The sequence below is a fragment of the Meleagris gallopavo genome, chromosome 29, assembly GCF_000146605.3.
Source record: "Meleagris gallopavo isolate NT-WF06-2002-E0010 breed Aviagen turkey brand Nicholas breeding stock chromosome 29, Turkey_5.1, whole genome shotgun sequence".
In the NCBI taxonomy this organism is placed as follows: Eukaryota; Metazoa; Chordata; class Aves; order Galliformes; family Phasianidae; genus Meleagris; species Meleagris gallopavo.
In genome coordinates this window covers 1,964,244-1,976,540 of record NC_015039.2, presented here as the reverse complement: position 1 = coordinate 1,976,540, position 12,297 = coordinate 1,964,244, and the positions used below count along the sequence as shown (strand labels likewise).

Below are 12,297 nucleotides of genomic sequence, written 5' to 3'. Positions count from 1 at the left end.
GGCTGAAATCCCCCTCAAAACTTCCAGAGCAGCACATGGATGGGACCATGGTTCTGCTGGGTGTCTTCTCCTAACTCTATAGGGGCTATAGGAGATGCTGCCATGGGTCCAGCCAAGGAGAAGGGCTGGTGAACTGAAGGTGTAGACTGCCTTGACTGCCCCATACTGGAATCTGCGGATGGAGTTGAACCTGCCCGGCTGGCTACATGGCAGCAGCTCAGCATTACAGGGAGGAGGTGAAGGATGTTCCTGCATCTATGCGTGATGAAGGCTGAGCCACCACAGGACCTACTGAGGTCCCCATGGGACATGGCATGGCCTCAGTGCTGTTTTCACTTTGCTGGAACAGCTCGTGCAGGGGCCAGTGTAATCCAAGCAGGGCCCCAACGCAGGCAGAGGGCTGCAGGGAGGGGTGCCACGAGCCAGCATCTCTCTCCCCACTCAGTGACAGGGAGGATAGCAGTGAAATCCAAGCCACCATGAATAGGAATGGGCTGGGGAAGGATGCAGCTGCCCAGCAGCGGCTCTGCACTGCTCACAGCACAGCTTGTCCCATCTTGGGGACATCTCCACTCCTTCTGTCTTCCTGGGACACCGTGGCCGGGCTGTAAATTTGCATCAGATGCTGCACTGATCTGCAGGGAGGAGGCACCACTCCCATCATCTCTTTCTCTCCTGAGGCCAGAGTTTCTCAGGAAACCTTTATTTCTGCTCCCTTGAACACAGGCTGGCTCCCAGCAGCACCGGATACTCAGAAACGGCACAAAGGAAATAACCTGCAGGAGGTGAGGGTTTGGGGAGGCCCCCAGGAGGTAAAGCTGGGCTCTGGGGACCAACCCTGCTGGCAGAAGTACCCCCAGGTGCTTTTTGCAGGGAGTTACAGCCCAGTGCTCATTCGCCGAGCATTGCACTTGGAGATTCACCATGGCACAGTGATGGGGAACCACAGATCTGAGTCAGAGCCAAGAGATGGGGCACAGCCCTGGGGTGCAATGGTAGAACCATTAAAGTCAAAAGAAACCTCCAAGACCATCAAGCCCCATCACCAACCCATCCCCACCACGTGCACTCATAGAACAATACAATCACAGAATCTTTTAGACTGAAAAGACTTCTAATATCACCAAGTCCAAGCATCAGCCATCTCCACCGTGCCCACTTATAGAATCATTCAAGATGGAAAAGACGGTTGGGTTTGATGATCCTGGGGGTCTTTTCCGTGGTGGGGACAGGTTGGGGTTGGACTTGGGGATCTTGGAGGTGCACCCATCCCACCACGCTCATTCGTCGAATCGTTAAGGTTGGAAAAGGCTTCCAAGATCTCCATGTCCAATCCCAACCCCTCCCCATTGCGATCACTTGTAGAATCGTTCAGCCTGAAGAAGACCTCCAAGATCTCCAAATCCAAACCCAACCGATCCCCACCATGTCTCTCAGTGCCACATCTCCATAGTTCTGGAACGCCTCCAGCAATGGTGATTTCCCCACCTCCCTGGGCAGCCTGTTCCCAAATCCTGCCTCACTTGGGCTCTCCATGGGGACAGCACTGTCTCTTGTCCCCACATAGCCCAGGGTTGGCACTGCCAAGCGCAGGAACGGCCACCCCAGCGTCTGCGCTGCATTCAAAACCACCCCCCCAAGGAAAGTCCCCGCTGCAGCCCATTTACATGAGCAGGAAAGGCAGCGTCGTGCATAGAGCAGCACTTCGCCATTTTTGGGTGCGGAGGTCGGAGCAACGCTGTGCAAAGGTTGGCACCTGGATGCTGTCCTGCTGCCCGCAGCGAGAAGATGGGAGATTTCTGCAGGAGGCTGTGGGTGCTCCAGGCCAACCTCTGGCTGATGGCTGTGGCTGCAGGTAGGCACCAGCGTGGGCTCCGTGTTGCAGAGGGTCGTAGCGGTGAGGAAGCGCTCGCAGTGCCACGCGACCCTACGCTTTGTGCACCATGGGATTCCATCCAGACAACCACATCCAAATGGATCTGCTGTAAACTTTGTGGTCATGTGTGAAGGTGTGGAGGGGTGGCGATGGGAGCTGGTGGGCAGCTGGAAGCAGCGGAGCCTTCATGGCCAAGGGGCAGAACAAAGGATTTTTTTTTCACCATTTATGACCCTCAGAGATCAGAGTGTGGGAAGAAATCAGGACAACACAGTGCTGACACCGCAGCCAAGCCACCTCCCTTTGCTCCATGGGCTTGAGCACCAAGGAGAGGAGGAGAAATGGGAGCAGAAAGACTTTTGGGGGTGGAACTGTTTGGGCAGAATCAGCGTTCCAACCCGGGCTGTGACTCCTGTCCCCTTTCTCCCCCTCTTGTTCAGTGCAGGGAACCCCCAAACCCTGCAGCAGCTCCCACCCCGTCTTCAGACTGGGGGGCCCTTTCCTGGGGGTCTTTCCCCCAGAAGGCATCTGTTGGGTGCCCGTCTGAGCCCTGCAGGGTTTTGGGTCACCGGGTTTCACTTTGGCTCTTGGGGTGGCTTTGAGGGACTCGCTGCAACAGGGACTTTGGCTGTGGAAGCTCTGCATGGTGAGGAATCAGTGGGGTTTGGCAGAGAGCAGATGGAGGTGGGCACTGAAGCGATGCAGTAAACAGAGCTGTGCTTCCTGCCCAGCTGCAGCAAGGGGAACCGGGGTGCCTGTGGTGCTGGGGGTCCCCAGCTTTAGTGGCAAAGGCAGGTTTGGGTGGGACGTCATCCAGAAAGCTGCTTACCCAGAGGAAATTCGGGAGATGGGATGGACATAGAAGGGTTTGTACCCATATGTCCTGGTTGATGCTCCAAAGCATGCTGTCCCATATGGGATGGGCATGCACAGTACTTGTCATCCCATCTGGAATTTCTTATGTGTGTTTGTCCACGGGGCTTGTCATACATGGCTTGTTCTACACAGATTTGTCCTACGAGTCTTTGTACTATGTAGGCTTCTCCACATGGGTTTGTCCTGTATAGGTTTGTCCCACAAGGGCTTGTCCTACATAACTTTGTCCTACATGGGTTTGTCCTACAAGGGCTCATCCTACATGGGGTTGTCCTATATGTGGTTGTCCTTGGTGAGTTTGTCCTTCAAGTTCTTATCCATGAGTTTGTCTTATATGGTTTTGCCTTACACAGGTTTGTACTACATGGGTTTGTCCTACATGAGTTTGTCCTGCATGGGTTTGTCCTACATGTTCTTGTCTACATGGGCTTGTCCTACATGGATTTGTCCTGCTTGTGCATGTCATACATGGGTTTGTCCTACATGTGCATCTCATACATGGGTTTGTCCTACATGTGCATGTCATACATGGGTTTGTCCTACATGTGCATCTCATACATGGGTTTGTCCTATATGTGCATGTCATACATGGGTTTGTCCTACATGTTCTTGTCTACATGGGTTTGTCCTACATGTGCATGTCATACATGGGTTTGTCCTACATGTTCTTGTCTACATGGGCTTGTATGTCATACCTGGGTTTGTCCTACACAGGGTTGTCCACACGGGTTTGTCCTACATGGGTTTGTCCTACACGGGCCCTTGTCCACTGTCTCAGGCCCCTTCTCCTATCCTACAGGTGGGATCCCAACAGACGGGAACAGCACCAGTAACAGCACAGGTAACACCTCCAACCGGCCGGGCTCTTCCCCATGTCCCCACGGTCCTCCCATCCATGGGGCTGCCCATCCCCAGCGGAGCCGGAGGTGCCCCAAAGCCCTTCTCCAGGCTGTGCCCTCCTCCGTGGCACATCCCCAACCCCACATCAGCACAGCTGGATCCGCTTTGCCCCTCTGATAATTGGGCTGTAATTTGGGAGCACACTGGGCCTGACGAGGTGCAGAAAGAGAGGGGTGGGAGCACCAAGAACCCACCCCCATTGAAGCCATTCCCATAGAAAACTGTGAGTCTGCACTCAAAGCCTGCTGGCTTGCCGTGCCCACCCGTGTCTCCCGTAGGCAGCAGTTGCTTCGGGCTGTGGCAGCAACCACGCTACATGGCTGCCAAGAAGAACACACCCGTCCACTTCATCTGCTACACCCGTCAGCCCCACGCCATGCAGTGGTACAAAGCGTCGGTGGATGGAGAGGAGTTCCACGCGCTGGATCAGAGCTCCGATCGCTTCAGCATCAAGAATACAAATGATTACATCAACTTCACCATCTTCAGGATCAGCTACGAGGACAACGGCATCTACGTGTGCGACAGCAAGAACCTCACAGAGGAGAAGAGGCAGCCATACTTGTGTGGGACGGAGCTCAGAGTCATGAGTGAGTGGGAGTCCCATCACTTCCATCACTTCACTCGTTCCTCCATTTTTTTTCACCTTTTTCCCTACAGCACGCTCCTGTGCACCCAGCTCAGGATGGTATGTGCCATCCTACCTGGGATGGCCTGCATGGGTTTGTCCACATGGGTTTGTCCACATGGGCTTCAGATACAGCAGTGGGTGTTCCATCACACAGCAGGTGGCTCTTTGTAGGTAGTCTGCCCATCCCATAGACACATCCCAGGGACTGTGTTCCTCACATAAAGCACGTTCTCCCTGCTCCTGGTCTTGCTCAGGACATCCCATAGTGGAGCTGGCCCCTTTTGCCAGCCCCAGCAGGTTGCAGTGCTCTGGTCTCTCCCAGGGGACGTTGTCCCATTCCCTTCCTCTGTGTGTCCCCACCCATTGGGAGTGCAGCACAGAGAGGGGACTTGGGGTTTTCCCTGTGCTGCTGCTCCCAGGTCGCAGCAACATCCATCAGATCCAGAACAGGAACACGCTGAAGGACACCATCATCATCATCCAGACCATCCTGCTGGTCATCTTCATCAGCGTTCCCATGCTCCTCTTCCTAGAAAAGGTGAGCGACAGCATCTCCAGTAGTGGGACTGTCCCTGGTTTTGGCACTGCCATTCTCCCAGTGGTGTCCCATGTCCTGGGCGAGGCAGCAAGTGCAGAGATTGTGTTTGGGGCCATTGAATGGGAGCATTTCATGGGGGGTGTGGGACTGTCTGTGGAAGCTGTGGGACCTGGCCTTGGGGCAGGGGACGGAGGACCCCACAGCACGCTGTGCTGGTGACACTCAGCCTGTGACTTTCTTCTCCATAGGGTGACGGAAAGGAAAGCCCCGAGGAAGACCACACCTATGAGGTAATGCTGATGATAAAAATACCTCTACAAAATCAGCTTGACCCTTGGACTAGCCAGCTGTGCCCTCCCGGGTGTCTGCCACCAGCCCTTGTAGGGCATACGGGGCACGTTCATCCCCAGTGCTTGATGCACGTTGGCCATAAAGAGCTGTGGATACAGGCCAAGCCAAGCTCTATGCACGTTCACCCACCTATCACCATCTCCTCCACCCCAGAAGCTGCCTTCTTCTCTGGGGGAACGCTCCAGGGATGGATCCCCACTGGGGGTTCCCTGTGTCCCAACCTCTTCCTTCTTGGTGCAGGGCCTGGAGGTGGAGCAGATTGCCACCTACGAGGACATCACTCCTTTCCGGGACGTGAAGGCCAAATGGACAGTCGGGGAGCACCCAGGAGAGGAGTGAGGGGTGCTGCACCCACCACCAGGATGGCACCAGCAGCACCACCCCATGGCAGCACCACACTGGTGCCACCACGGACTTCCAGGGTCCTGGTGCCACCACGGACCTCCAAGGACTTGGTGCCACCACGTCCAGCTGCCTTGTACAGAGCTCAGGTCCTGCTGCCTCTCAGCTCTTGCTTGGTCGCATCCAAGCTGTGCAAGCGAGATTGTTCTGCCCTGGCTGCTGCCCATCCTGCCCCACCGCTGAACCCCAAAACCCTACATAGATATTAGGAACCAACCTCAGAGCCCAGCAGCCCCAAATGCCAGGCAGCCCCACACCACGGTGCTGAGCTGTGGCATGGTTAATGCCACCAAGGTGCTATGCTGGTGACCCCACGGACGCACACAGTTCCCCCCCATGCTGCAAGGACCCTGCCGGGCTGTGAGACCCCACCACCACCCCCGTGCTCCTGGTAGGGGAGCCACGGCGAGCAGCACCGTGGGGCTGGTAGATCTGGGGCCACTGTGTTATCTCTCAAGCCACAGACACGTCCAGTTGACCAAGCTGGAAGTTGACGAAGTTGGTTGTTGTCTGAGATGGAGGATCCTCCACAAGTGCCTTGTTTTATCCCATAGACTTGAGAAAAGACCAGGGAGACAGCGGGCACACAGAGGGCTTGCTCCTCTCCAGGCAGGAGCTGTATCACAGGGATGTCCCCCCTGGTGAGGGACACTCTTGGAACCAATGGGAAGGATGTAAATAGCGGGACGCAAACGTCCAACTGCTCTTCCAAGTCCTAATAAAAGTGATGGGTGAATTCCCACCTTTGCACACCTGCAGGCATCCAAGCTGTGTTGTACTGTGCCCAATCCTGGTGCTGGGGGTGGTGGGGATGGCAGTGGGCCATGTTGGGGAAGGTCCCTCGTGGGGCAGCTGCACCGTGCAGCTCACTGTGCCTCAGCCCCGAGGAGAAGCAGATGGGACTGTGCTGCTTCCTGAAACAACCTGCAAAGATTGAGGGTAAACTGTGAGGAAACAGGGCTGCTCAGCAGGGAGGAATGAGCCCCGGTTCCCAAGCTGTGCAGGATTTCAGGAGGAGTGGGGCTCATCCCTCTGTGCCATTTCCAGCGATGAAATGGAAGAGGAAGGAGAGCATTTCAGCCTTCCCAGTTCCCAACTGCTTCCTCTGCTCTGTGTAAACAACTCACCCAACTGACAGAACAGAGCCGTGCAGACACACAGGACCTGCAGTTTGCACCTGGAGAGGAAACCACTGGTGACAAAAGCAGTTTCGGTGACCCCAGTTCCGCTCTGCTGCCCGGCTGCTCTGAGCACGGGGCCTCAGCTTCCTCTGAAATGTCAGAACCAAATAAATATTTCTGCATTGCTGCGTTATTTTAAATGCTTACATTAGCTTCTAGGAAGCAGAGAGAGGGGTTCTGTTGTAGTTTTATACTGAAATAGGTTTGTATTTGAAGTGCAGTCGGTGTAAATAAATGTGGGCTGGTATATAGAGCCCAGGCTCTGCGATATTGCCTGATTTGTATCCGCCAGTGGCGAAGGACTGGGCACACACACACCTGCAGGGAACGTTGCCTCCTGTGTCCAAACACTGCTGGGTACTCACAGCAAAGCAAGAGGATGTGGGACCACCAGGGAAGGAAAGGGATGGGGAAAGGGAAAGGGAAGAGGGAAGGAAAAAGGGAAGGGAAGGAAAAGGGAAGGGAAAGGATTCCCTCTTTCAAATAAGAAAAGGATTTTGGAGGATACTGAGCATCATGCTGCTTTCTGACATGACCCTTTGGGTTGCACACGTGGGCACGTGAAAGGCAGAAGAATGCCAAGCTGATATTTGAGAGCTGCTTATGCAACTGTCATTGTGCCAGTGGCATGCAATCCCAGTCACACACCGCCTTCTGCCCCACTGAATGCAAGCGGGGGGGGGGAAACAGCCCTCTAGGGCAGGGCACAGCGTGGAACGTGGCATCTCCTGGCTGCAAGATAGAAAATGTTGGCTTTTCATGCCATGCTTTTACTTACAGAGCTGCAGGGGCAGCAGGGCAGTGGTGCTCAGTGCTGCTGCGGCATCACTGCTAACAGCAGCAGAGCTGGGGTGCTGCTGCTCTGCTCACCTCTGACAAACATGGACATATTTAAACACAGTCTGGAGCAGAAAAACACCCCCAGATGTTGCTGGCTATTGGGTGACCGGATACCTGATAGCTGCAGGACCCACTGTTCCCTCTCCTCTGGGGACTGACATTTACGCGCAAACACGGCGGGGCTTCTCGGAACAGCTCATTTATTAACGAGCTCTCACACCCTCTGCTCCGGTGATGATGCTGCTCTTGGAAATCAGAGCCAAACCAGGGGCAGGTTGGACCCACAGCCATGGGGGCAAAGTGCTGTCAGTGCCCTGTGGGGAGTGAAAGCCCTCCTGCCGTTCTCCATCCCAGGTTCTACCTCGTGTGGCTCAGGGATAGGCGTGCTGGGACTTCTGCTCTTCCCCTTCTTCTCTTCCTCCTTTCCACACCAGTTCTCTGCTTAACCCAGAGGCATCTCTCATTCCTACCAAGCAAAAGCAGAAAGCAGCTGACCGCCAGTTTTTTTCTCATTCGTATCAAACAAGAGCAGAAGGCTCTGGGATCACTGTGATCGCCAGACCCCAAAGCTTTGTCCAACTGAGGAGCTGAGAAACCTCCCACAGCTCTGCCGTTGGGTTCTGCAGTGGGCAGGTGGATCCAAGCAAGCACTGCGTGTGAAGCTCTTCTGACAGCATCCATCCTGCTCTAACCCCACTAAATGGGAAACCACCCCACCTGCTCTAAGCCAGAAGTCCCCTGCACTGCCCTGCCAGCCCTGTTAACTGTGGGGCAGAAAAACCAGGCAGGAAAACCAGCTGGATTTTCTACCTGTGTGGGAAATTCCCCCATGTAAGCACAGAACAGATTTGGGGTGGGATTTCCAATGGCGATAAAACCTCTGGTTGCAATAAACAGCAGAATATGAAGAAAAAGTTCGGCACTAATTTTATCCCCAGGCAAACATCGTCCCCAACCTTTCCATCTCCGTATAAATGACTAGAATGAGGTAGCACCATGGCCAACACATCTGCATTTATGCAAGGAGGGATATGGAGAGGTGGCAGTGATCGTGAACACCCCATCCATTTTAAACAGACCCCCGCTATATAAGGGGTGTCTCACCTGTTACCATCACCTGGATGAAAGGAGGAAACGCTCAAGCAACACCCGAGCAGCTCTCCTGGCGGGAATGGCTCCAGGTACTTTGCTTTATCTCAGCTTTAGTGGACGTGCCAATGCAGCTGCATGCTTTAGTGATGGGATACGATGGTGGGGTGGTGCTGTGGTGAGCTCTGAATTAAAACGTGGCAACTTACAGAGCAGTGACAGAGGGTATCTTTCCCTACAGTGCGACTTCATACCATGAACAGAGTCAGGGAACCCTGAGCCTAACCTTGACAAGGGGCAGGAATGAGCTGCAGAATACAAAGAACAAGGCAAACCAAAGCTGTAATAGTTATTGCTATATCATATCATATATGTTGCCAGGGATATTAAAACTCAATTCCCAGGCTTTAAACAGGGATCAGGATGATGTCTAATCATACTCATAGAATGGCCTGGGTTGAAAGGCAATTCAAAGCTAATAATTCAATCCTGCACTTGTCCAAGTCCTGCAGGCTTCAGAGCATTCCTCCACTCAAGTTAACCTCCACTGAGATTAACTTTCGTAAGTGGACACTCGTGTGAGCTGGATGTCAAGGGTTAATAACCTTCAGCTTGACGGTGACCTCCAGATCCTACAGGTGTGTGCCAGGGAGCCACAGCGCAGGCAAGGCAACCACTTCTCGTCCCAGTGAAGGCAGCAGCATGGTGCAAACAGAGGCTCAGCCGAGCTGTTCCCAGTCCTCCCCCAGTGCTCTCCATCCTATTTGCTCACACACCAAAGGACGTACCATGCTCTGCTCAGGAAGGTGAAACCTACCAAAAAACATGAGGGGAAAATAAAGGGATGGACTCTCGTTTCCATGGAACAACAATGATTCCTGAGCCTCACGGGCATAGCCAGTGAGAGGGGATGGGGTTTGGTGGAGGGCTGCGCTCACAGGTGGACGCAACACTGATCCCCAGGTGCCACCAAAGGACAGGTAACCCCTCTCCTCTCCGCTCTGCTGCAGGCTCGTGGTTTTCTCCTCTCCTCATTGCTGTGGTCACGCTGGGACTGCCGCAGGGAGCTGCTGCCACCTTCCCTACCATGCCCCTCTCCAACCTGTTCACCAACGCTGTGCTGAGGGCTCAGCACCTCCACCTCCTGGCTGCTGAGACATACAAAGAGTTCGTAAGTGTTGGCCATCTTGGTAGCTTGATGTTTCCAGGACCGTGCCACGGCTTCCCACCCTGCATAAACTCCTGCAAGCAAAGACTTTTCAGCCGTCAGTGTCTCCCGAGGAGGAGGAAGGGTCTTAATGGGGTAGGATGGCTGACGACCAGCCTGTCCTCCCCACAGCTCTCTGCCTCCTCCCGCAAGGAGTCACCTACTCCTGTCCACGTGTTCTGTGCTCACCTCAACCCTCTGCCTCGGTGAGAGCAGATCTGTAAGTCCAGTAGGTGTTGTGCCAACGTGTGGGCTGTGCTTTCCCACCTGCCAGTCCTGCACAGAGATGCACATCATCTCCCGCCTTTCCTTCTTGCAAAGAGCAACCTGCCAGGAAAGAGAGAGGAAAGAGTCCGTGCTCTTCTCTCGTCACACGATCTGAGTGTATCTGGGATGTCTCCACAGGAACGCACCTATATTCCGGAGGACCAGAGGTACACCAACAAAAACTCCCAGGCTGCATTTTGTTACTCAGAAACCATCCCAGCTCCCACAGGGAAGGATGATGCCCAGCAGAAATCGGTAAGTTGTCTCCCCTGGGTACACACGGCACTGTTTTATGGAACAGAGGGTTTCCATGTGGCATCTCTCCTGGGATTCTTACTTTTCACACCCTGCGTGCAGAAAGACATGGGTTGGGCAATAAATCACACTTCCACCCTAAATAAAGTCTTAAAAAAGGGGACTCAGGTCTGAGTGGTGGTGCTCAGCTTACAGAGCTGCCTCTGGGCTGCTTCAGGGAGAGCAGGGCATGAGCAGCACTACAGAACACCTCACCTGCACAGCTCTGAAATCCTTTTGTAATTTCAGGACATGGAGCTGCTTCGGTTTTCACTGGTTCTCATCCAGTCCTGGCTGACCCCCATGCAATACCTAAGCAAGGTGTTCACAAACAATTTGGTTTTCGGCACCTCAGACAGAGTGTTTGAGAAACTAAAGGACCTGGAAGAAGGGATCCAAGCCCTGATGAGGGTAAGTCTGCGTACTGATGGAAGCCTGCACTCTGGTATTTCTCTCTTACCTGACATTTAGATTAACACAGCGCCCAGACTCACAGGTGCTGTTCTTAATGCATTGGCACAGCTGCCCAGGGAGGTGGGGGGGTCACCATCCCTGGAGGTGTCCCAGAAACATGGGGATGTGGCACTGAGGGATGTGGTTACGGGCATGGTGGGGGTGGGTTGGGGTTGGGCTTTGGGTCTTTCAACATTAACAACTCTATGACGAAGTTTCGCTTTGTTGTTTTGAATGATGTTGCTTATTGTCAGAATCTTTTCTTGGTTGTGCTCAGCATCACCACAGCTAGAGACCCACATCTGTGCCACATGAGTATGGACAATCGTTTATATCTTATAGGCCCTAAATAACTAAAAAAGCCAGGCTTGGGAGCAAACAGACCCTCTGTCCTGACATTTTTGGTGCCCCTTTCCTGGAGGTCTCAAGGCCATGGATGGGGCCCTGGGCAGCATGAGTTGGTGGGGGGCACCCAGCCCATGGCAAGGGTTGGGACTGGGGGGGCTTTGAGGTCCCTTCCAACCCAATCATGCTGTGATTCCATGGTTCTGTGATCTTTGAGGTCCCTTCCAACTCAATTATGCTGTGATCCGATGGTACTATGAACTTCAAGGTCCCTTCCAACCCAACCAGGCTGTGATTCCACAGTCCTGCAGTGTTCGAGGTCCCTTCCAACCCAACCATGCCATGATTCCACGGTCCTATGAACTTTAAGGTCCATCCCAACCCAACCACGCTGTGATCCCATGACACTCCAGCTTCAGCTCCATACGCAGCACCACTTCCAGATTTTGCTGTCCATTGATACGAGTGCAGGTCCTGAGAACCAATACCCAGAACACCTCCATCCCTTCCACCGCTGTTTACTCACCCCAAACAGTTCCGAGCAGCGTGGGGTGAGCAGTGGCTGCAGATGACAGCTCCATGATGCCCAGGGCTGGGTCAGAGCTTTGTTCACTGTTAAAGAGGGAGCAAAGACAGCCTCACTTTGCCAACAGCCCCTCGCTCAGCCGCAGCCCTCTCATCCCACAGGAGTTGGAGGATCGCAGCCCGCGGGGCCCGCAGCTCCTCAGACCCACCTACGACAGGTTCGACATCCACCTGCGCAGCGAGGACGCCCTGCTGAAGAACTACGGCTTGCTGTCCTGCTTCAAGAAGGACCTGCACAAAGTGGAGACCTACCTGAAGGTGATGAAGTGCCGGCGCTTCGGGGAGAGCAACTGCAACATCTGAGGCTCTCTGTGCCCCCGCCATGGCTGACGGCCCCATTCCCCCCCCCCACCCAACCACCAAAACAACGAGGAATAAAAATACCCACCAATGCTGAGCTTTGTCTGCTGGCTGCTGGCTGTAGGGAGGGTTCGGGGCGGGGCTCAAGGCTGGGTAAAGGGG

The 12,297-nt window shown here is 54.2% G+C and overlaps 2 protein-coding genes across 2 annotated transcripts; both read left to right on the top strand.

Moving 5' to 3' along the window:
• The first annotated feature begins 1,677 nt into the window (after positions 1–1,677).
• On the top strand, positions 1,678–6,336 carry CD79B (CD79b molecule). The gene is made up of 6 exons (XM_010724509.3): positions 1,678–1,855; positions 3,552–3,593; positions 3,931–4,242; positions 4,703–4,821; positions 5,070–5,111; positions 5,413–6,336. Exons 1-6 carry the CDS (start codon positions 1,789–1,791, stop codon positions 5,509–5,511), a joined length of 681 nt encoding a protein of 226 aa, XP_010722811.1. The 5' UTR covers positions 1,678–1,788; the 3' UTR covers positions 5,512–6,336.
• A 3,258-nt stretch (positions 6,337–9,594) lies between these two features.
• LOC100303681 (somatotropin) lies at positions 9,595–12,209 on the top strand. Its single transcript, XM_010724525.2, has 4 exons — positions 9,595–9,855; positions 10,297–10,413; positions 10,702–10,863; positions 11,938–12,209. Exons 1-4 carry the CDS (start codon positions 9,595–9,597, stop codon positions 12,136–12,138), a joined length of 741 nt encoding a protein of 246 aa, XP_010722827.1. The 3' UTR covers positions 12,139–12,209.
• The last annotated feature ends 88 nt before the right edge of the window (positions 12,210–12,297 follow it).

What these genes read in the sequence shown, in the direction of transcription:
- CD79B (XM_010724509.3), top strand. Translation starts at nt 1,789, where the DNA reads ATGGGAGATTTCTGCAGGAGGCTGTGGGTGCTCCAGGCCAACCTCTGG. An exon ending in CAGCACCAGTAACAGCACAG is followed by an intron (nt 3,594 to 3,930) that starts GTAACACCTCCA and finishes TGTCTCCCGTAG; the next exon opens with GCAGCAGTTGCTTCGGGCTG. An exon ending in GACGGAGCTCAGAGTCATGA is followed by an intron (nt 4,243 to 4,702) that starts GTGAGTGGGAGT and finishes TGCTGCTCCCAG; the next exon opens with GTCGCAGCAACATCCATCAG.
- LOC100303681 (XM_010724525.2), top strand. Translation starts at nt 9,595, where the DNA reads ATGGGGTTTGGTGGAGGGCTGCGCTCACAGGTGGACGCAACACTGATC. An exon ending in CTGAGACATACAAAGAGTTC is followed by an intron (nt 9,856 to 10,296) that starts GTAAGTGTTGGC and finishes ATGTCTCCACAG; the next exon opens with GAACGCACCTATATTCCGGA. An exon ending in GGATCCAAGCCCTGATGAGG is followed by an intron (nt 10,864 to 11,937) that starts GTAAGTCTGCGT and finishes CTCATCCCACAG; the next exon opens with GAGTTGGAGGATCGCAGCCC.